This window comes from Nansenia antarctica, assembly GCF_963989245.1.
Source record: "Nansenia antarctica genome assembly, chromosome: 16".
NCBI lineage: Eukaryota > Metazoa > Chordata > Actinopteri > Argentiniformes > Microstomatidae > Nansenia > Nansenia antarctica.
In genome coordinates, this window is record NC_137686.1 from 13215416 (window position 1) to 13239998 (window position 24583).

At 45.6% G+C, this 24583-nt stretch overlaps 2 protein-coding genes across 2 annotated transcripts in view; both read right to left on the minus strand.

The window, feature by feature from the left end:
* Nucleotides 1–18813, minus strand: part of LOC308171974 (ATP-dependent RNA helicase A protein-like) — a gene marked incomplete at its 3' end in the record, with an annotated part of 32865 nt that extends 14052 nt beyond the window's left edge. Inside the window, exons 1-19 of the mRNA XM_080546884.1 lie at nt 18742–18813; nt 17953–18091; nt 17520–17660; nt 16673–16805; nt 15337–15524; nt 13737–13885; nt 9741–9787; nt 8464–8600; nt 7860–7949; nt 7397–7561; nt 7040–7117; nt 6718–6909; nt 4229–4370; nt 3518–3600; nt 3001–3157; nt 2740–2837; nt 1949–2162; nt 1361–1455; nt 874–947 (exon numbers count right to left, since the gene is read on the minus strand). Of these exons, the coding sequence (XP_080403010.1) occupies nt 874–947; nt 1361–1455; nt 1949–2162; nt 2740–2837; nt 3001–3157; nt 3518–3600; nt 4229–4370; nt 6718–6909; nt 7040–7117; nt 7397–7561; nt 7860–7949; nt 8464–8600; nt 9741–9787; nt 13737–13885; nt 15337–15524; nt 16673–16805; nt 17520–17660; nt 17953–18072 (2303 nt within the window). The 5' untranslated portion in view covers nt 18073–18091; nt 18742–18813. The remainder of the gene's footprint in view (nt 1–873; nt 948–1360; nt 1456–1948; nt 2163–2739; nt 2838–3000; nt 3158–3517; nt 3601–4228; nt 4371–6717; nt 6910–7039; nt 7118–7396; nt 7562–7859; nt 7950–8463; nt 8601–9740; nt 9788–13736; nt 13886–15336; nt 15525–16672; nt 16806–17519; nt 17661–17952; nt 18092–18741) is intronic.
* Nucleotides 18814–21004: 2191 nt separating this feature from the next.
* rasal2 (RAS protein activator like 2) overlaps nt 21005–24583 on the minus strand; it is a gene marked incomplete at both ends in the record, with an annotated part of 92024 nt that continues 88445 nt past the window's right edge. The window contains 3 exons of the mRNA XM_080546885.1: nt 21005–21172; nt 22967–23054; nt 23776–23978. Of these exons, the coding sequence (XP_080403011.1) occupies nt 21005–21172; nt 22967–23054; nt 23776–23978 (459 nt within the window). The remainder of the gene's footprint in view (nt 21173–22966; nt 23055–23775; nt 23979–24583) is intronic.

Genomic DNA, 24583 nt, shown 5'->3' on the forward strand with positions numbered 1-24583 from the left:
ATTTAAGACCAGTTTAAGACATTTGTAATGAATTTAAGACATTTTAAGGCATTAATTTTATATACATGAATTTAAGACTTTTTAAGACTTTTTAAGGATCCGCGGAAACCCTGTTATAGTGCGGAAAATACGGTAACATTCTTAGGCTTCGGTTTCTTGACATCGCAGCACAAAGACTAATAAGGCAACTGTTGTAGTTGTATATCATTTAATACTGAGAATTGAAGTCTCTCTACATGTTGGCGAATCTAGCACTCAAGGAAGGCCCATTTCCTTCCTGTAAGAGATGTGCTAAGAACTGTGGCGCAGTGAATAATTCTGCAAGTGGACAGGGCCCATAACTTGTGCAACCTCCGATTTGTATAATATGATTGGTTCCCAAGAATAGTGACATCATGACCAAGGACAGTTCTATAAATGTTGGGGGCTTTTTGGTCTGCTACTTTCTCTCTGCGCTCATGTGACTTTGCTTAATAAAAGGCCTCTTTGGAGACAATTGATTTAAGCTCTTTGTGCTTTATACGTTTTACTCAATCTATTAAGACCATCCACAACACAACAAAGCAAGAAAACTCTAGATAAATAAAGTGACAGATAGTTTAGCAGACCATCAAGCCTGGTCAACATCCTGTCAGCATGCTTCCATCAGGGGAGGCAGGTGGAGGAAGAACATCGGAGGTCGGGCTCACTGCGATGCATGGAATGGAATATGGACGTTGTGTTTGATACCATTCCTTATTCCGTTCCATGCGTTACAACGATCCCCCCCTCCTCCGATGTTCTATCACCACCAGCCCCCCTGACCGCCACAGAGTACAACAGTAATGATGAATGCTGTAACAGCAACAATATTATTCGTCTTATGGGACTTACTTGCAAGAGTCGATCACATAGACGACGTCGTTGATGGTGATGCTGGTCTCTGCGATGTTGGTGGACAGAATCACCTGGAAAGACACGACAGGACACATCAGATAGAGCCTGTTGACCTTTGACAGGACACATCAGATAGAGCCTGTTGACCTTTGACAGGACACATCAGATAGAGCCTGTTGACCTTTGACAGGACACATCAGATAGAGTCTGTTGACACCAGTCATGACAGGACACAACAGATAGAGTCTGTTGACACAAGTCATGACAGGATAGATGTTGACACCATTCCTCATTCCATTCTGTGTGTTAGCCCATCCTCCGAGCTCCACCTCCACCAGCAGTGACAGTCTGAGGTTTCAGAGGTTCTATGTGTGTATAATCATATCGATCGATCCCGCTACCTCTCGCATGCTAAGCATAAGCGTTTGAGCTAATCCCCCGTGTCCCTGTGTCCCTGTGTGTGGTGTCCCTGTGTGTGGCGCACCTTGGTGATGTTCTCAGGGACGGGCTCAAACACCCTCCTCTGCTCCTCTCTGGGGATCTGGGAGTGGAGGGGCAGGATCCGGTACCGCTGGCTCCCTGTGGGGGGGCAGGAAGAGGACATGAATGTCTGTTTTATTATTCTATCGTCTCTTTATTTTTGTTGTTGTTGTTGTTGTGCCTTAATTTCCCCTCAGGATCAATGAAGTACCTATCTATCTATCTATCTAGGTTTTTCTATGACTAATTAAGATTTGAATAGGAATCTGATGTAAAATATAATGATCTGCTTGTATCAATCGCATAATATCTCATATAAATCATTTCGTTGAAGAGACTAAAAGCATAGAATCTGAATATTAATAGAAAAAAGTAGCATTATTTAAATAATGAAAAAGAAACAGACAGAGAGAGAGAGATAGAGAGAAAGAGAGACAGGGAGAAAGAGAGAGAGACAGAGAGACAGAGAGAGAAAGAGAGACAGAGAGAGAGAAAGAGAGACAGAGAGAGAAAGAGAGACAGAGAGAGAGAAAGAGAGACAGAGACAGAGAGAGCAAGTGAGCGATAGAGAGACGTAGTAAACCCTTCGGACCAAAGTGGGGGTTCATCTCCAGGTGTTTCTGCATGGAGAAGATGAGGTTCCACCCGGGGAGGAAGATGAGCACGGCCCCGGACACCTGCAGGGTCTCGATGTACTTCAGCAGGGCCTCCACCAGCTCAAACGGGGTCTCCTTCTCACTCATCAGGGCCATGGAGCGTTGTGTCGCCGGCCCGTAGTCCCCTTTGCACAGCAGGTTACAGTTGGTCTGGGAGGGGGGACCAGAGAGGGCGTGGAGGAGTACATTTACATTTACATCTTTGACATTTAGCAGACGCCTTTATGCAAATAAATGTGGGGGTAGTGGTGGTCTAGTGGATAGGGAGTTGGACTGGTGATCGGAAGGTTGTCAGTTCAAATCCCGCCTGAAACACCACCCCTAGTGTGCCAGATTTATAAACCACAAGGAGTGGAAGTTAAAGTTAGAGTGAGTGGCATGCAGCTAACTAAACAAGAGTGTTGTACCAAGCAAGCTCGGTTCGAGCGATTAGCATTCTGTCGTCTTCATCTATGGGAATGGGAAAGGTCATGTGCACCACTGATTTGGAGGCCGTCGACAATTTGTTAACTTGAAAAGAACCCTGTTACTCATTGTTTAAGCAACACTTTGGGTTTCTTTTCTAGAGACGTGTCAACCTAAACATTCCATTAATCTGTAGACAAATCAACTCATAGGAAAAGATGAATGAACACATTTATTTCGTCGACAGACAGCCCGAATTGTTTTACATTATATTAACAGTTTTAAATGAAGCCGTGAAATAATAAAAAGACACATGCCGTACCTCTTCATCGCCTCCGTCGTCATCCTTGTCCTTCCTCTTCTTGTCCATTGGAGGAGGGACGAACTGGGTCATCTGGATGCAGTCTTCCAGAAAGTACTCTGGGAAAAGAAGGATTTAACATATTTATGAAATATTACTACAAGCCTGATAGTTCTACATACGCTGAGGAACAGGAGAGATACATTAAGTGAGTGTGTGTGTGTGTGTGTGTGTGCATGTGAGCGTGTGAGCGTGTGTGAGCGTGTGTCTGAGCCTCCGTACCCTGCACAGGGAAGGTGCGTCCGTGCACCTCTATGACGGGGCAGTTGAAGTAGTACTCTCTGAACATGGTGGTGTCGATGGTGGCCGACATGAGGATGATGCGGACCTGAGGGTACGCCTGGATGACATCACGCAGCACCACCATCAGGAAGTCCGTCTGGGCGGGCACAGGAAGAAGGTTTTAGAATCACTCAAACTTTATTAAACAGATTACTTTGTAGCAGCAACAAACAGTATATACAGTATATATGTTATCGGAAAAAAAAATCTGTGTGGGTTCCGTCAGAATGACCAAGGTTTTCCCTGGACAAAAGTAAAGAAAGGGGGAAAAAATAAATAAATAAATATAATAATAATAATAATAATACATTATATTATATATAATTCTTTAGTTTTGTCCAGGGAAAACCTTAGTCATTCTGACGGAACACACAAAGAATTCAGAATTCAGACTCATGAATTCAGAATTCAACAACAAGAGGTCCGGAGGGGATCATCTAGAATGTAATGAACTCACGTTGATGTCTCTCTCGTGGATCTCGTCGACGATCACGTGACTGATCCCTCGAATGCCTGCCTCCAGCTTCCGCAGTAACACACCTGAACACAGAACAACAGCAGTTCAGTAACACCTGAACACAGAACAGCAGCACTTCAGTTCACATCTCAACACAGGGGGGGGGGGGGGGGAGATGGATAGAGAGATAGAGAGATGGATATCCCAGACCTGTTATGGCCAATTTTACTTTAGGCTTTTATTTTGGATGATTTGTGTTTAATGTTTTGAGTTATATTTATATTTCATGATTAATGTTTATTTTATGTTTTTGGTTATTTATGTAAAGAATAGCATTATGTTTTTGGTTATAGAATTATTAATGTTTTAGTCGTAATTGAGTGTCACATGGCGAGATGATAGGATGGGCCCAGGTGTATTTATTGAGTCAATTAGCAGCACCTGGGTGGATGAAAATAGGTTAGACTGGCAACAACATTATTTTGACCACGATCACTCTTTTCTGTAATCACATACTTTACCGTTGGCTTTATGACTTTTCGTTTCGTTTGGAATACATTGGATTACTTTTCGGACAATAATGATTTAACATTTTTATACAACATACACGGAAAGCGTGGCGTGCGTGATTATCCAACCCAGACTATTACTGTTTTCATTCCCAACGTGGAATTGGCGGCTACAAGACCCCTAGGAGAGAGAGAGACCTACCGACAGTGCAGAAGAGGATGCTGGCGTGCGGGCGTGGCAGGATGGACTCGAAGCGGACGCTGTAGCCGCAGCTCTTCCCCACCTCCTCCCCCCGCTCGTAGGACACGCGCTCCGCCACCGACACCGCACTGATACGCCGGGGCTGGGGAGGGACAAACATGTTTTAATATTTTTTTATTAAAATGTGTATTTAAGTTTTTAGGGCATTTCTGCTTTATTGGGAGATAGTAGATATTGACAGGAAGGATGAGTGAGAGAGAGAGAGGGTTGACATGTAGGATGGCTGGAATGGCGTAGCTCACGAAGGCGCATGCCACACATAATCGCAGCAGGTCCCTGGTTCGATTCAGGCCATCGACCTATCCTGCATGTCATCCTCTCTCTCTCTCCCTCACCCATCCTTCCTGTCAATCTGTACTGTCTCTATACCAATAGAGCAGAAATGCCCTAAAAACATATTGTAAATACATAATAATACTATTGATATACACTATTCATATGTAGGGGTGTAACGGATCACGGAAATTCCGTGATCCGTTCGGTTCGCCCTCCACGGTTCGGAACGCGTGTGTACCGCGGATCAATTGCATTTTTTTTTTACCTTTATTTTACCAGGAAGTCACATTGAGATTAAAACCTCTTTTACAAGAGAGACCTGGCCAAGACAGGGTCAAAATAGTAGCTTAAAAAACAGTTCAGATAACAAGACAGGACATAAGACAGTGGCAACAATACAATAGACAAACAATGGTAGGGGTATTTACAAGGTGATTAAAACATTGAGAAGTCTAACCAAAGCAGGTACAGCGAGCGGTGACCACATCCTTTAATCTACGCTTGAAGATACTTATAGAAATAAGGGCCTCTAATTTAAAAGTAGTCTGTAGGTCATTCCAAGACCAAGGGCCATAATAAGACAAGCTTGCCCTTCCAACATTGTTCATGATAAGTGGCACCTTGTATTGTAGCCATCTACGAGACCTGAGACCCGAGCCACTCGGTATAGGGATGAACTTCAGGCCCAGATAATTCGGTAAGAAGCCAGAGATGATTTTAAACACAAGAGTGTACCAGTGTTGGAGCCTTCTGACAGAAAGAGATGGCCATCCAACCAGACTATACAGTGTACAGTGATGGGTCCTGAAGGCACTATTGGTGATGTATCTTAGAACCGAATGATACAGGGGGTCTAGCTTGGATAAAGTGGACAGAGAAGCAAACCTATAATATCCGAGAGTAAAACAAAGCCCGCAACTGTCGCGTCTATCTTTTCATGGCAACTCTACATTGTGATTTACAAGAGATATTAAGTAAGATATTAAGTAATATTATTACTTGTTAACAGTGATACAGTATATTATATACTGTATCACTGTTAACAAGTAATAATATTACTTAATATCTTACTTAATATCTCTTGTAAATCACAATGTAGAGTTGCCATGAAAAGATAGACGCGACAGTTGCGGGCTTTGTTTTACTCTAAAGCGCAATGATAGGTTGATAATGCGAAAGAAAAATAATCCGTTGTTTGCTCACTACACGTGAAGCTGGGAATCCACAACAACAAGGCTGCGTTCGTAAATCCGCTCTGGAATCTGATCAGCGTTCAAGGAACGCCTCTTGTCCAATCAAATGACTTGGTCCCTTTATGACGTCAGACCCAGTGTGCGCTCCCAAAGCGAATTTACGAACGCGGCCCAAGTGTATCATGTTACGTTGTTCGGCGGAGAAGAACTCGAAATGCCTCCCTCGTCATTTAAATCCGATGTATGGGAGCACTTTGGCTTCTCTGTCAACTATGACGGGAGGCACGAAAAAGGTAGCTCGACAACTTCTGATAATGTAGGCATTTTTTTCATACCATGTTCAAAATAAGGGTTCACTTTATTATTTAGTTAAAAGTGGCATAAAACATGTTTATTCATCTGCTTTAAAGAGCCCAGTGATTCACTGCTGCAACCAGGCGCCTCCTCCCTCTCTCCTATCATTTAAATTGAGTGTATTTCAGTATAATTATGTAATGTTTGAGTGTAGAATATGTTATATATATATTATATATATATATGTATGTATATATATATATTACCAGTTTTGACATCTTGAATGTTGTTGGTTTTTGTCACATAGTAAAAGTGGTGTTTTTACAGAATTCAAGGAAAAAGCAGTTTTTATAAAAACAAAAATGTTTTGTGTTGATCCGAAAAATGATCCGATCCGTGACTCAAAAACCGTGACACGATCCGATCCGTGAGTTAGGTGATCCGTTACACCCCTATTCATATGCTATTCATACAGTCATACACTTGACTATTAATGCCTTGGGACTTTCATGACAACTTCTACTGAAACAGAGAAATACAAATAATGCAGAATTGAAAGAGGACTGGAAAACAATCCCAAAACAACAACAACCAAAACAACAACAGTCTCCTCATCCAAAGCAAACCGATCAGGAGCGTGGGCTGTACTTCCTGGTTGAGCGTTACCTGGGTTACGACGATGTTGCAGTCGGACGCCCTCCCGCTCTTGATGAACTGGTCCAGGATGAACTGGGGCACCTGGGTAGTTTTGCCGCAGCCTGTGGCGCCTCGGATGATGACCACGGGGCTGGTCTGGACGGCCGCCATGATCTGCTCCTCGAACTTCTTCACAGGCAGCTGCTCGCGATCCGCCACGATCTGGAGACACAAGGTCAATAAAGTATATATTATTATTATTATTACCCACAACCAATTGTTAGCACCATGCTCTACCAACTGAGCCACAGAGGACCAAACAAACAAACAAAGAAACAAGGACGTCACCTACCTTCTGCAGGCTGACATCCTGGTCCAGCTGGTAGCAGAGCTCACTCTGAAGGTCTGAGCTGATCTGCTCCGGGGTGCACTGAGGGAGAGAGGGAAGGAGAGCTTGAGATGGGCAGAGGCTCTGGAAGGGTCTGGTATTAAAGGATGAACAGGTTTGACTTCAAGGCAAATCATTTAAAAAGTGGTCGACGTTTGAAAAAGAAAAGACAAACCGTCCAGAAAAAACAGTTCAGATGGAACGTTGTGAAAAACAAATCAACATCTAGGTCTAGAAAAACGTAGAAATAGAACACACGGACGAACCGTTCTATGAATTCTATCTCTACGATAAAACAAAACGTAAAGAGTTGCGACTCACGAAGGCGAGCGGCCCCTCGTCGATGTTGCTGCTGGTCCAGGGGTTCCAGTTGACCTGGGGGGGGGACCAGGGGACCACCCCCGCCATGCTCTGCCTCTGGCTGGGCTCGAACACCGCCATCTTCCCCTGGACCAGGGACACTGGGGGGTCGCTGGGGTCGCAGGGCTGTGGGGGGGACATGTCAGACTGAGGAGGGAGCAGCTGGAATACAAACCGCAGGGTCCAGTTGTTCAGAACGTTTGAACGTTGGTTGATTTTGAGGGGGAAAATCTGCCAGCTGGATAGCGCAAAAAGATTCGGGATCATTCTGATTCCCGATCAAAGGTTCTGAACAACTGGGCCCATGTTATTGTGTTTAACTCCTTCAGCGTCGAGGGGGAATAAAGTCACCCAAACTGTCAACATTCTAGAGTGCCAAGCGAGACTTTATTGACCAGAGACACGTAAATTCGAGCCCACTTACAGGTGGAGGGATCTGAACCCCCAGGTCCTGGACCATGCTCTGCAGCTGGTTCTGCAGGTCGTCTGCCACGGTCACCTCATACACCTCCAGCTGGGGGACAGACACACCATGACGTCATCACTAGGAACTCAGGGACATCCACACAGTCACACGACACGTGCACTGCATGGGGGGTAACCATAGTTGGTTGTGTAAGCAACATAGACCTACACACACCTCACATATTACATTTGTATATGTGCAGAGTACACAAGTAGTCACGGTAAAGATGGAGAATAATCAATCGAGAACATGACCGGCTTACTAAAAAAGATCATGGGGACGGTTTCCCAGACAAGACATCTCCAGGTCTTAAGTCCAGGACTAAATCACACTGAATGGAAACATCTCCATTGAGGATGTTTTTTAGTCTAGGATTAAGCCTCAATCTGCATCCATGAAACCAGACCATGAAGTTAGAAGAGCAGCGACTATTTATTTTCCAGTTTAGAGTCAGATCCTAGAATCTCACCGAGACAGACAAGGAAGTGAGATGGTAACTACTGGTATTAATCAATAAAAAAGAGATATAAGTCTAGATCTAGTTCTTCTAAACCAAGCGTACGATCTCTCCCTCCTTCTTCTTGGTGATGCCGGTATAGGGCTCGATGACGCTGAGGTGGTAGAGCTGGCGGACGATGGAGAGGGCGCAGGACTGGGCCGCCAGCTTCTTGTTGGAGCCGTGCTCCCTGGCGATGATCTCTACGAGAAACAACCAAGAGCATCTTAACGTACAACCAAGACCATCATAACGTACAACCAAGACCATCTTAACGTACAACCAAGACCATCTTAACGTACAACCAAGACCATCTTAATGTACAACCAAGACCATCTTAATGTACAACCAAGACCATCTTAATGTACAACCAAGACCATCTTAATGTACAACCAAGACCATCTTAATGTACAACCAAGACCATCTTAATGTACAACCAAGACCATCTTAACGTACAACCAAGACCATCTTAACGTACAACCAAGACCATCTTAATGTACAACCAAGACCATCTTAATGTACAACCAAGACCATCTTAATGTACAACCAAGACCATCTTAATGTACAACCAAGACCATCTTAACGTACAACCAAGACCATCTTAATGTACAACCAAGAGCATCTTAACGTACAACCAAGACCATCATAACGTACAACCAAGACCATCTTAACGTACAACCAAGACCATCTTAACGTACAACCAAGACCATCTTAATGTACAACCAAGACCATCTTAATGTACAACCAAGAGCATCTTAACGTACAACCAAGACCATCTTAATGTACAACCAAGAGCATCTTAACGTACAACCAAGACCATCTTAACATACAACCAAGACCATCTTAATGTACAACCAAGACCATCTTAATGTACAACCAAGACCATCTTAATGTACAACCAAGACCATCTTAATGTACAACCAAGACCATCTTAATGTACAACCAAGACCATCTTAACGTACAACCAAGACCATCTTAATGTACAACCAAGACCATCTTAACGTACAACCAAGACCATCTTAATGTACAACCAAGACCATCTTAACGTACAACCAAGACCATCTTAATGTACAACCAAGACCATCTTAACGTACAACCAAGACCATCTTAACGTACAACCAAGACCATCTTAATGTACAACCAAGACCATCTTAATGTACAACCAAGACCATCTTAACGTACAACCAAGACCATCTTAACGGACACTTACTGGGGAGTTATATCATGTTCTTATATCACTATTTGCACTTCTGGTTAGATGCTAAACTGCATTTCGTTGTCTAGTACTTGTACTGTCTAGTACCGAACTGTTTAAATGGAAACATCAGGCGTCAGGTACTTACTTCTACCAAGCTGTCTCACAAACAACTGCATCTCAGCGATGAAACTCCTGAAACACAAATGTTAGAATCTCCATCACCCCCCACTGCCACTCAGCCAGGAACCTTTCTATGTAGAAATAGTAGAACTGTGTAAGAAAACCGATGAACCGACTGACCTCTGACCTCTGTCTAGTGTCTTCTTTGACGACCCCCGGGGAGAAGACCGTGTGTTTTTCTGCCAGACTTGAACCAACAACCACCTCACCCCTCCCCCTCAGCCACAGACGGCCCACAGACCCCCAGTCCTGGTGGAACACACAGTGACACCAGAAATCACAACCACACAATACTGTGCCCTTTCCACCATCCATCACTCCATCCCTCTATCGCTCCGTCCATCCATCCATCCCTCCGCTGTGGTTGCCACCATGTAACAGCTTTAGTGCGCCTAAAGCATGTCACATGTACTTGACAAAGCTGGGTTGTGAATCCTGGCGTCACTGTTGTTCTGTCCCATTGACTTGTCGTAATTGTTTATAGTGAAGGATTCATCATCATCATCATCATCATCGCTGGATGGCCATGCTGCAAAGTAAGAAGTACCTATGTTTTTCTCTCTACAAATGTGACTTTTAACCACGACCCTGACCCATAACCCCTCCTCCTGCTGGCTCGATCGGGGTGACCAGTCAGGCTGGGGGATGTTAAATCACACTGGTCTGACTGGGTATAATGTTCCCAGGGCTTGACATTAAGCTTTTTCAGGTACTTGTCCTTTGGACAAGTGAACTTAGTTACTTGTCCAAATCCAAAGATTTTGAAAAAGCAATAATATGAATAATAATATATTATACTCTCACCAGCCACTTCATTAGGTACACCTTTTCAACTGCTTGTTAACGCAAATACCTAATCAGCCAATCATGTGGCAGCAACTCAATGCATTTAGGCATGTAGACATGGTCAAGACGATCTGCTGTAGTTCAAACCAGCATCAGAATGGGAAATAAAGGTGATTTAAGTGACTTTGACACAAGTGTCAATATGGACCAAAATCTCTGAGGAATGTTTCCAGCACCTTGTTGAATCTATGCCACGAAGAATTAAGGCAGTTCTGAAGGCAAAAGAGGGGGTCCAACCCCAAGGTGTGCCTAATGAAGTGGCCAGTGAGTGTATGTGTATGCAAATAACACATTTGACTACTATTGATTTGATAATGATGTATCCTTAATTTTCAAATGTATTCATTAAACAATATTTTGTAATTATTTAAAAACATAGGGGGAATCAGTGATTACCCTAACCCTAACCCTTTTAGATTAAGATTGGCCACAAAAGGGATGAATATCTAGGAATATTTACAAAAAATGTTACAGTCCCTCCCCAATGGAAGCAATCTTATTTGCTAGCCTTTGGATAGTATCCTATATTCAAATTGAGAAATCTATCATTAGTGTCATTCTGAAGTTCGTATTGCGATGTGCTGGTCTTAAAACTTCAAACCTAAAATATACGATCGCATCAAACTACATGAAAATAAGCGGCATTGAGAAGAAGCGAATATGCGCATGTTCACGTGAATGGCAGGCGACCCACAACACTATGGCTGGGTTCGTAAACTCGCTCTGGAATCTGATCAGCACTCATGGAATGCCTTTTGTCCAATCAAATTACTTGGTCTCTTTATGACGTTGAACGCAGTGTGCGCTCTGGCGCTCTGAGCGAATTTACGAACTATGACGATAACGAACTACGAGAGACTGAAATAGCCAGAATGAGGCGCGGCATCGCTTTGCTTGCTATTTTTTTTTACTATTCAGATCGGAAGGAGGAATTAATGTTTGCAGATATTAATACATATTGATTTCTTTTTTTGTTTTGACTTGTCCATCGGACAACTGCAGGAGGAAGTCCACTTGTCCAAACATAAAATGTACTTGTCCCGGACAAACCTTAATGTCGAGCCCTGATGTTCCCATGTTTATTTAAATGTTATTCTATCATTCAATTGTTTATTTTGTTGCTTGTGGTGTGAGCTGCTATAACGCCTTAATTTCTCCTCGAGGTATCTACCTACCTACCTACCTGTCTATCTATGTATCTACCTACCTACATACCTATCTACCTACACATCCTACAGCCAAATCCTAACCCTAGATTAAGACCAGATACCTCATCTACTTGCTAACACGTTACATATTATGTTTTATTCGCCAATTTTGTAAACTTGTACCTGTACCGGTGAGCTTTCTTGGCCAGGTCTCCCTCGAAGGGACCTCCTGGTTATATAAAAATAACTAAAACAAACGATAAAACAGCTGATATCTTGACTGTGCAGCATGGCCGTCCAGGGGGATGAGACCAGCGTCATGTTTGGGTTCTGAGATCTCTCAGGTGTCATCACACACCCGGGAGGGCTCTCTCTGTCTCCATAGCAGTCCAGCAGGAAAACACACGGCCCCGTCTCACACTACAGCCCTGTGTATCTAACACACTACAGCCCTGTGTCTCTAACACACTACAGCCCTGTAGGGCTGCCACGATTAGTCGACTAGTCGCGACGACGTCGATTACCAAAATCGTCGCCGACATATTTGGTAATCGACATCGTCGCATGTATTTTTGGAGCTGAAATAAGTGTTTTTTTTTAATTTTATTTTTCTTCCCTGAAGCTGCCACTGGCTAGCGTCTCCCAGTGTCTTTGATGTACATGCGCAGTGTCGGTCATCCGGGGCACACGTGACATCCCCGGAAAAACAAACAGAGAGAAATGTCTTCCCGTCCTCGTACGTCTAAAGTGTGGGAGCATTTCAACCACAACGTTGAAAAAAAGAATGTAAAATATACAATTTGCAAAGCTGAACTCGCTTATCATGGCAGCACGTCTATGATGCTCGAGCATCTCAAAAGGAAGCACGTTGTGGCAGATGACGAGGAAGACGATGGCTCGTCTCGGTAAGCTAGTTAGCTTGTTATTGGCTAACGATATCGTTACAAAAGCCTTCTTACATTATTTTACGTTATGTGCTGTAACGTTGTCATCAAAGCGATACTTATCAAATAGCAAAAAATGTTGTCTTAACGTTACAGTGCTAAGAAGGCGCGTTCTACTATGGAAAGCAAAACTTTTGTACTCTGTACAAGTATTTATTTTTGTTTTTGTATTCTTTTGGTTGCCTAGTCTACCTCATTTTACTGAGCAGTTTGCACTCTCTACTACTCTTTACATTACATTACATGCAAGTGATGCCAGAAATAAATCTGCAAAGTTCGTTAAAATATCTATTTTTGAGTGAACAATAATTTAATTGTCTTTATTTTTAGTTAGCACATGCCTACAACAACAACTAACAACTTCAAGCTAAATTTAGAAGCTGATTTAGAAGATGATAGCTAAATAAGAGCGATTGAGTAATTGTGCGATAAGCTGTAATTTATGATCCGATTAGTCGACTAACCGTTAAAATAATCGGTGACTAGTCGACTATGAAAATAATCGTTTGTGGCAGCCCTACAGCCCTGTGTATCTAACACCCTACAGCCCTGTGTATCTAACGCACAGTCTATTGGATCGACACGCTAAACACTCTGATCTGTGGGATGATGGTACAGTATGATAGCTTTGCTACAGAAGTCCCTCTCCAATAGTTTTACAATTCAACCTGAGGCAAGGCTAGCTGGAATTCCCTGTGAATTAGCATCATCGTTCAGTCTAAGGGAGACCTATTAGAGGGGTGTTATACATATCATATATATACATATATATATATATCGTTGTTAGCCCAATGCTCTACCCAACCCTACCAACCCTACCACAGAGGACCACAATATAGTGTAATATAAGTGTATGCTGGTTGCGTCTTCAGTAAATATGAATCATCGCAGGAGGTTGTTGACTACCCCCCCCCCCCCCCCCCTGACCTGTTGTGGTCCACCCCCCCCGCCCCCCCGACCTGTTGTGGTCCACACCCCCGCCCCCCCGACCTGTTGTGGTGCACACCCCCCCGCCCCCCTGACCTGTTGTGGTCCGGGCCCACTTGGCTGTATTTGTAATCCGTCTGGTTCTTCTCCTTCTGGAAGAACTGGTTCAGACGGGCCTTGGCGTTCTCCAGGGTCCAGTTGCCATGGAGACCCGCGTTCAGATCCACCTCCTCTGACTCCAGAGTCTTGGGGGGTGGGGGGGTAGGAGGGGAGAGTAGTTACATTTCAGTGGTCCAGTTCTTCAGTAAGCACGGGGAGCTTAATAGCTGACATTGAATTAAGCAATATCACATGAGAGGGAGTGTGTTATACTGAATATCAGCACGGCTGTGATTCGGTCGTAGGTACGAGGCCGCAGTGTATAACAGCACGACCTCGAGTGTGATATTGCTTTTATACAACAGTTCTACAGCGCGATTTATTAGTTAACAGTAATAAGCGGATAACAGATAACAGATTATGATTTGTTTGTTTATTTAATCATAAAAATACAACTGAACTTCAAATGGACTGTTGCCTAGTAACCTGAACACAAACATGTAGTCTAATTAACGGTCATTTAGTAGAACATCTGTGCGGCGGAGTGATACATATGTGTGGTGGCCTGGGAAAACCCGTCGGATGTCGCTGGCGTTCGTTCGTGGCAAAGAGCAAATATAGATGGAAATCGCGATTTTGGCGATTTTGATATTATGTGGTATTCTAGTACTTTGAACTCCATACTACATTATGGTGAATAAACATTTTAAGAAAACAAAAGAGAAAGTACTTATTTTGATGTTTTTGTGGCGGGTAGTTTGCTAGCGAAACAACATCACGTTGAACGTGTCTCATTCTCAGTTAAGCAACGCACGCACACATGAGCGAAAGGAGAGACGATACTTCCACCTGTGTTATTGCCAGTTTACTGATGCTCACAATAAGCATAAAGTAATAACATCTTAACTAGAAGACACACAAATGGATCTGTCCCTCGCATACCGACGAGGCAAGCAGACTACCACCGCATCACAAGCAGACTAACGAGACCGGCCGATCTGCATAGGCTCCTCCCCCGACCCGGAGGAGAAAGGGGAGGATTTCTCCCCTTTCACTTTTTTTGACATGCTACATTAAAATGCTCATAACTTTTTAAAATAAAGGGCTATCTCAGTCTCATGCCACCATGTGAAGGGTTTTCCCAGGCCACCACACATATATTTAAAAGTCCCAGTGCAGTTATACTGTATATCGTAAATCATGGAATGCCTGGAATGAAGGCTTTTATTAGCCTTTTTTAATTGCCATTGTTCTACTGTATCTTTCTTCGTTTTTAATCTGTAGCATGTTGAGATTTCTTTATGTAAAGTGCATTACAAATAAAATGTATTATTATTATTATTATTATAATGTCATTGATGAGTGTTAAATACAATTATTGTAATGTTGTATATTATAGACTTATATAGATGTTATAGATGTTGTATATAGACATGCTAAGACAGCGTATCATGACTACGGAGAGTCATCCTAGACTCATAATAAACATCTTCAATAATCTATGTTATCTTTAAAACAGCGGTTGTGTGTGTGTGTGTGTGTGTGTGTGTATGTGTGAGTGTGAGTGTGAGTGTGTGTGTGTGTGTGTGTGTCCTACCGCCTGAGCCTCCTGCTCGTTTCTCTTCTCGTAGTACTCCTTCAGGTTGGCCCCGCGGTCCCACGGCGCCCCTCCCCCTCCTCCTCCTGAGAAATTAGCACCTCCTCCTCCTCCTCCTCCTCCTCCAGCACCTCCTCCTCCCCCTCCGTACCCCAGACCGGTGACTCCTGGGATGGGTCCAGAGGCCGCTGCTCGTGCCAAGGTAACAACAAGAGGAGCCGTGAGACATTGGGATCGGGGTTAATACGATAACTGTGTAAAACTCCCTCTGACACAGGCCGGCGTCTGTCCGACGTTTCTAAGACCACGAGGGAGAGAGGACCGTTTGGGGAGAACAGGGGGAGAGCCGGGACTCGGGAACTAGGGATGCTCCGGGCCGATACCGATCACCGATTTTTTTCCTCAAGAACAACCGATACCGATTTTTTTAAAAATACATAACTGTAGGCCTACTGACTGGATAGCCTACATATTTTTTGCTTTTTAGACAAAAGTTTTGATCCATTAGGCACCAAGCAAACGCAGACCCATTTTTATGGCATAGTAAAAGTCTGGCCTATCACCCAGTTAGGGCCTGAAGCCCAAGTCAGTCGATATGGCTGTATAAAAGACATCATAAACGTGGCCTTCATGGTTTACATGCTGTTACGTCCTCCTATGTTTTCTGTTCAGTTATCTGTCTTCCCCAGGGGGGAAACGTTTTTTGCGATCGGCCATTTTTGCCGATCACCGATCGAGTCATTTGGAGTGAAATCGGCCGATTTAAATCGGTGGCCGATAAATCGGAGCATCCCTATCGGGAACCCGCAATAGTGTGTATCGACTTTTTCTTCAAATATGTTTTTAGGGCATTACTGCTTTATTGGGATAGACAGTAGAGACTGACAGGAAGGATGGGTGAGAGAGAGGAGGATAGAGACAGTAGAGACTGACAGGAAGGATGGGTGAGAGAGAGGAGGATAGAGACAGTAGAGACTGACAGGAAGGATGGGTGAGAGAGAGAGAAGGATAGAGACAGTAGAGATTGACAGGAAGGATGGGTGAGAGAGAGAGGAGGATAGAGATAGTAGAGACTGACAGGAAGGATGGGTGAGAGAGAGAGAGGAGGATAGAGACAGTAGAGACTGACAGGAAGGATGGGTGAGAGAGAGAGGAGGATAGAGACAGTAGAGATTGACAGGAAGGATGAGTGAGAGAGAGGAGGGATGTCATGCAGGATAGGTCGATGGCCGGAATCGAACCAGGGACCTTGCGATGATAAGGCATGCGCCTTAGTGAGCTACGCCACTTAAGCGGCGCCCAGACTGGACGGACTTACTCAGTGAGGTGATCTTACCGTGCTCAGTTTTGACCATCAGGTGAGGGGGGATTGGCCCACTGGCAGGAAGGCTTCCGAAGCCCCCGCCCCCGCCCCCGAAGCCCCCCTCTCCTCCCCCGTTGCCGGGGTCACTGAACTCAGGGACACTCGCCTGTCGATAGAAAGCGGAGACACTGAAAAGTGTGTTAACCACCACCAGCCTCCCCTGGTGTTCTAACCACCACCAGCCTCCCCTAGTGTTCTAACCACCACCAGCCTCCCCTAGTGTTCTAACCACCACCAGCCTCCCCTAGTGTTCTACCACCACCAGCCTCCCCTAGTGTTCTACCACCACCAGCCTCCCCTAGTGTTCTAACCACCACCAGCCTCCCCTAGTGTTCTACCTCCACCAGCCTCCCCTAGTGTTCTAACCTCCACCAGCCTCCCCTAGTGTTCTACCACCACCAGCCTCCCCTAGTGTTCTAACCTCCACCAGCCTCCCCTAGTGTTCTACCACCACCAGCCTCCCCTAGTGTTCTAACCACCACCAGCCTCCCCTGGTGTTCTACCTCCCCCAGCCTCCCCTAGTGTTCTACCTCCCCCACCCTCCCCTAGTGTTCTAACCACCACCAGCCTCCCCTAGTGTTCTAACCACCACCAGCCTCCCCTAGTGTTCTACCTCCCCCAGCCTCCCCTAGTGTTCTACCTCCCCCACCCTCCCCTGGTGTTCTAACCACCACCAGCCTCCCCTGCCTTGGTCTAAATGTCAAATGGCTAAAAAACTCAACACACAGACTGTCCAGCCAGGCTACAGGACCATGACATGAAGATGGTGGAACCTCCCCAGGTCTGATACTGTCCCATCATATATCTAGTGGACACTGACCCCCAGGGCTGGGACCTCCGCAGCGTTCATCTCTCCAGCTCTGACCAGGTAGTTGACGAAGTCCCTGGCAGCGTTGGACTGGGCGTCTTTTTTACTGGTGGAGTTCCCCATCCCAGTGTAGTTGAACCCCTCGATACGAACCTAAGACCAGGAGGAAGAGTAAGAGAACGAAGATGAAGATGAGGAGGAGGAGATCAACGATACATCACACTTCAATATGGGAATGTTGTTTGGAAAAGACTGCAAAAGACAACAGAAAGAGTCAAGACTTCAACTTCCACCTGGGAACACCACCACTAGCGTGTCCTTGAGTAAGACACTTAGCCCTAGGTTACTCGAGGGAGACTAATCTGTAATCGTAAGTCACTTTGGATAAAAGCATCTGCTAAATAGTTCAAATGTAAATGAACAACAACAACAACAAAAATCACACCTCACAGAGAAACTTCTGCCTGTTCTTGTTCCCAGCTGCTCTGATGTCATAGTTGGGAGTCAGTTTCTTCTTGCCGCACCAGGCGTAGAGGAAGTTCTTGATGTCCGCCATAGTGGACATGTGGGTCAAAGCAGCTGATCTATCAGAATCAGAATAATTTTTTATTGCCATGTATATTAGCATATACAGGAAATTGACTTGGTGTGGTTGGTGCATAAGACATAAAGATACAAACAACAATATATATATATTTTAAATGCAACAATAATAAACAGTGATAAACAACACTATATAAGCAAAGATAGTTTAAAAAGACAATGACAGAAAGAGGCAGTAGAGCAATAACTATGTAGGCTGTAAATTAGACTGTTAGATTCGTTTATTAGATGTAAAACTAATATAGTGACACTGGCTAATATACGAGTTAACTGGCCACAACACAGCCTGTCTACCACCATGCATGGAGCAGTACTACATAGATATCCCACCGTGCATGGAGCAGTACTAAAGAGATATCCCACCGTGCATGGAGCAGTACTACATAGATATCCCACCGTGCATGGAGCAGTACTAAAGAGATATACCACCGTGCATGGAACAGGTCTACGTAGCTTAGCCGAAGCAGCGATATGTTGGTGCCTACAGCCTGGCTAGCTAGTCGGCTAGCAGGGGAACACAGACATCTGTAGCTCTGCTCTTTGTATCCCGATACTAATATCTTATTAAAACATAGAGCGAAACGAATCTACATTTTTTTTGCACCATTTGTTTATACAAACATATACCCACCCCAACTCCACCAAAAGCGGATTCTTCAAGACGTTTCCGCAGCAAGCTAAAGAGCAGCTTTCCGCCTGGAGTCCTCGATCGATCCTATGACCGGAACCGGAAAAGTGGGAAAATAATGGTACCTACACCGGGTTCTGGGATCGTTCACTTTGGTCTGGAGTAAGGCACCAGACAGCGCCCTCCGGTGGGAGTTAGAGGGACTTTATTCCACCCGTATTTGTTTTCATCATAAGCAAACATTCATGTGATACTAGTCTTATTATTGAAGATTCATGATGACATATGAACATTAGGATATTCTGAAATTGTTTGGATTCAATTAATATAAAGCACAGTTCTTACTTCCAGTTCATAATATAGTTCAGTTCATAATACAACTTGATTACATTTGATTTAATTCAACTTACCATGAAAGTCAATCATCTAATGGCTAATCAATCACACAAACATACAATGGTTTATAATGTATTCTATTAGCAGAGTGGAACTTCCACCTCTCCAGCCTTAAAAAAGGAATGGTCAGATTTTGGCAGCTGACCAAAATGTGCAAAAAGCTGTACCGTTTCAGGATCTGTCAGTGTTAGCAGGCAGTGTTAGGCGGCTGTGGCACAGGAGGTAGAGCCGCCGTCTAATGATCGCAAGGTTGGCAGATTGGCGGTTCGAGCCCTCGGCTGGCCACATGTCGAAGTGTCCTTGGGCAAGACACTGAACCCCAAATTGCTCCCAGTGAGCGGGCCGGCGCCTTGCATGGTAGCTTGCCACCATTGGTGTGTGAATGGGTGAATGATAGGCTGTTGTAAAGCGCTTTGGATAAAAGTGCAGTCCATTTACCATTCAGGCAGTTCAGTTCAGCTACCCGATACTCATCAACACAACAAGTAGGAGACGCTCACAAGGTTACAGGCAGTTTTTAATTTTTCAACAACTTCCAACAACGGACACATATGCAACGATTCACATGGACCAGTTGAGTTCAAACAAGGTTTCTGTGCAACAACAAAACGCCTGTGCCTGTCGAGGGGGGGTTGGGGAGGGGGACGGGGGAGGAGGGTGGGGGGGAGACGGGTGGGCAGGGGGGGGGTTAAGAACGTCCACATCGTGAGAGTGAGTACAGAAAAAACAAAACAGCAGACTCTTTAGAACAGTAGTTTAGCAACATGACATTTAAAATTGTACAAAGTCAGGAAGGCTGCTGGGTTAAAAGTCTTCTCTCCTGGGAGGGGGGGGTCTGGGAGGCTCGACAGAACATAATAAATACAACTCTCTAGGCCGAAACCTCGGCAGGAGTCGAATCAGTAGAACCGCGATAACATCGCGAACGCAAAAAAAAAGACCTGTTGGGGGTTAACACTGCAAAGGCAGCAGTCCTGTCCTACTCCGAACCCGGCAAATCAAAAACCAGAATCAAACCCGTCGTTAAAGAACCAGAACAGAAGTTAAAAACAGGGTAAAAAAGTAGGGTTAGAAAAAACGGAGTGCATAAAATAGTTTTTGTTTTTTTTTGGTTGGTTTTGCCCCTTTCCTACGGCAACATAGACTCTTTTCGTATATCGATAACGGCTCCCTATGTGCTTTTTATTTATTTATTTATTTATCTAAACAAAACCCACTGCAGGATATGTACATGTCCTCAATATATCATCTCTGCATTAGACAATACTTAAAATCTCATTTTTCTTTCTTTCTTCTTTTTTTTTTTTTAAACGGCATTTCTCTCTGTCTGCATTTGGGAATAATGTCATTTATAAAACACATATTCACTATATCTCCTGACAGCAGGATCCACTGCCGACGTCCTTCCAGTCTCATCTCTGTACGGTCATCTCATCTCTGTACAGACCAAACACCAGATACATGTTATATACATACATTTCTAGACATTCCTTGGAGGCGTACGCAACGTGTACAGCCGGAGAGAGAGCCGCCGCAAAGTCCTTGGTCTGGGTGCATGGAGCCAGAGTGTGTGTGTGTGTGTGTGTGTGTGTGTGGCTCCGCATACAGCGTAGGCTGTCCGTGTGTGTGTGTGTGTGTGTGTGGCTCCGCATACAGCGTAGGCTGTCCATGTGTGTGTGTGTGTGTGTGTGTGTGTGTGTGTGCATCCACGTCCGTGCGTGTCTGTATGTGCGTCCATGTCCATATGTGTGTTTGTGTGTGTGTTTCTCGGTGTGTGTGTGTGTGTGTGTGGCTCCGGTAGCACAGCGTGGACGGCCATGTCCTCGTCCGTCCGTCCGTGCGGGCGGGCGGCTGGCTGGCTGACAGCCAATCAGCAGCTGCTGTTCTTGAACTCGCCGTTCTCGGTGATGGACAGCTTGGTGGGGTTGCTAGGCGACAGGCCGTTGCGCAGACTCTGCACGCTGTAGCGCTCCTTCACCTGCGTCAACGCGCTCATCAGACGAGAGTTGGCCGCATCCAGGGAGCTGATCCTCTTCTCCTGGAGAGAGAGAGAGAGAGAGAGAGGGAGGAGAGAGAGAGAGAGAGGGGGGAGGGATAGAGAGAGAGGGGGGAGGGATAGAGAGAGGGGGGGGAGGGATAAGTGAGGGAAGAGGAGAGGAGAGAGAGGGGGGGAGAGAGAGATAGAAAGAGGGAAGGGGGGGAGAGATAGCGAGAGAGAGAGGAAGGGGGGAGAGATAGAGAGAGAGAGAGAGGGAAAAGAGAGAGGGGGGAGAGAAAGAGAGAGAGAGGAGAGAAAGAGAGAGGGGAGAGAGAGAGAGGGAGAGAGAGAGGGATGAGGGAGTGAGTGAGTGAGGGAAGGACATCTATTTCCGGTTGAGATATGGAGGTGTCTGTGCTAGGGGTGGGTGGGGGCGTGTCCATTCCACAGCTGGGGAGGTTGACAAGGTGATTGGTGAGTGGGCGTTCAGAGCAACATCTGAAATACAGTTTTTATTTTTCTGTTCGTTTCAGCAGCCAAAATAATAGAACTAAAAACCAAAGCGTAACAACTCATATACAAGCTTTAGCAGTGCGTCTCTGAAGCCTCTTCTGAAAACGTCCCCGATTGTGTTCGTCTCCATGACGATGTGCTGCATCATACAACCCTGCTGATTGCACTGCTCTCTCAGAGCTGGGGGGGGGGGGAGGTGGGGTGGGGTTGGGGGGAGTGGTGGGTGGCAGGAGGTAAATATGGAGGGGAGGGGAGGGAGGGGGGGTGAAAGGCAGCCAAAAGCAGCCCCCCCAAAAAAACTAAACCTTTTTGCTCGGAGCGCAACACACAACACACAACACCCATCCCTGGAGACCAGAGGTACACACACACACACACACACACACACCTGAACGTTGCCTTCAGTCATAAGCTCACAGCCCGAGTTGAGAGACATCTCAAACTGAGACGAGGGTCTCTAGAGTGAGACATTTTCTCACAGGGTCACCGTGGCAACCGGTGGTGGGCTAGCGGTGGTCTAGTAGTGGATAGTGAGTTTGACTGGTGACCGGAAGGTCGTGAGTTCGAATCCCCACCTGGGAACACCACCACTAGTGTGCCCCTGAGTTACTCCAGGGAGACTGTGTCCCTGTGACCTCTACTTGTAAATCGCTTTGGATTAAAAGCGTCTGCTAAATGGTTAATTATTATTATTATTATTATTATTATTAGAACCCGTCCTGTATTAGGGACGAAACCAACAAACCGGTGGAGGATTTTTAAACTGCCAACGACAAAATCAATGACATTGTTGTAGTTTTCCCTCCCAGGGACGCGTTTCTAACAGACGACATCGACTCCGACTGTCTGACTGCTGGGAGGACCGATGGATGAATCACCTCCAAAAAGTTGGGTTTTTTGGAGGGGGGACAGGGGACGGGGGGACCAGGAATGGGTGTTTAGGTGTGGTTGCGCTCTTCATCATCATCATCATCATCATCATCATCATCGGAGGCTGCAGGGCTGCAAGGCTACAAGGCTACAAGGCTGCAAGGCTACAAGGCTAGCTGCTTCCATGTACACAGAGCTGGTCTACTTGCCTGCGGGGGCTACCTCAGCTAGCGGGCTAGCTCCCATATTCACCTGCAAGTCAGCGGGACATACAGCAGCATAAGTTAGAGAGTGTGTGTGTGTGTGTACCTGTGTGTGTGTGTGTGTGTGTGTGTGTGTGTGTACCTGTGTGTGTGTGTGTGTACCTGTGCGTCTATGATCTTCTGCTTGGCGTCGATGACTAACCCTACCTGTGTGTGTGTTGTACCTGTGTGTGTGTGTGTGTGTGTGTGTGTGTGTGTGTGTGTGTACCTGTGCGTCTATGATCTTCTGCTTGGCGTCGATGACGGCCTGCATCTCAGCGTGGTCCCTCTTCAGCTCCTCCTCCACCGCCATCAACCTGGGAGGATCACATGACAGGATCACATGACAGGATCACATGACAGGACGCGGGTCAACCACCGCAGAAGAAGAAGACGACGACAAACAGGAAGTCCTCAGGAGAGGCGTCAGGAGGAAGTGTAACGTTATGACTAGGGCCTCGAGTTTAGTAGTAGTAGTAGTAGTAGTAGTAGTAGTAGTAGTAGTAGTAGTAGTAGTAGTAGTAGTAGTAGTGGTAGTGGTAGTGGTAGTAGTAGTAGCAGTAGTAGTAGTAGTAGTAGTAGTAGTAGTAGTAGTAGTAGTAGTAGTAGTAGTAGTAGTAGTGGTAGCGGTAGCGGTAGCGGTAGCGGTAGCGGTAGCGGTAGTGGTAGTGGTAGTGGTAGTAGTAGTAGTAGTAGTAGTAGTAGTAGTAGTAGTAGTAGTAGTAGTAGTAGTAGTAGTAGCAGTAGCAGTAGTAGTAGCAGTAGCAGTAGTAGTGGTAGTGGTAGTGGTAGTAGTAGTAGTAGTAGTAGTAGTAGTAGTAGTAGTAGTAGTAGTGGTGGTAGTAGTAGTAGTAGTAGTAGTAGTAGTAGTAGTAGTAGTAGTAGTGGTAGTGGTAGTAGTAGTAGTAGTAGCAGTAGTAGTAGTAGCAGTAGTAGTAGTAGTCGTCGTCGTCGTCGTAGTAGTAGTGGTAGTAGCAGTAGTAGTAGTAGGGGTGTAGGGGTGGGGGTAGTGGTAGGGTTAGGGTTAGGTCTGCCTACCTGCAGATGATGCCCTTCATCTGGCTGTCCTTCTCCTCCTGCTGTCTGCGGAGGCGGTCCTCGCTGTCCTCCAGCCGGGCCTTGTACTCCAGCAGCAGACGCTGCATCTGCTGCTCCTGGGCCTGCAGGCGCCGCTCGTACTCCTCCAGACGCCGGCTGGACACCCGCAGACGCTCCTTCAGCTTGGAGATCTCCTGCTCGTACTGGGGGAGAGGGGGAGGGAGGGGGGAGAGAGAGTAAGGGGGTTGGTGGGGAGAGAGAGTGTTAGGGAGGGGGGGGAGAGAGAGAGGGGAGGAGAGTGAGAGAGAGCGTAAGGGCATTGGTGGGAGGAGGGAGAGAGAGAGAGAGTAAGGGGGTTGGTGGGGGAAGGAGAGTGGAAGGGAGAGGGGGAGAGAGAGGGGAGGAGAGGGAGAGAGAGAGTAAGGGGGTTGGTGGGGGAAGGAGAGTGGAAGGGAGGGGGGGGGAGAGAGTGGGGGGTGAGGGAGAGAGAAAGAGAGAGAAGAGGCAGGTGTTACTTAGGGTTGAAGCTGCCTCTCCACCTACACATGAGATGAGCATCACAACCATAGTAATCATAAATAAATCCTAATTATGTCAAGTAGGGATGCTCCGATTTATCGGCCACCGATTTAAATCGGCCGATTTCACTCCAAATGACTCGATCGGTGATCGGCAAAAATGGCCGATCGCAAAAACCGTTTTTTTTTTTTTTTTTTTTCTTCCTGGGGAAGACAGATAACTGAACAGAAAACATAGGAGGACGTAACAGTATGTAAACCATGAAGGCCACGTTTATGATGTCTTTTAT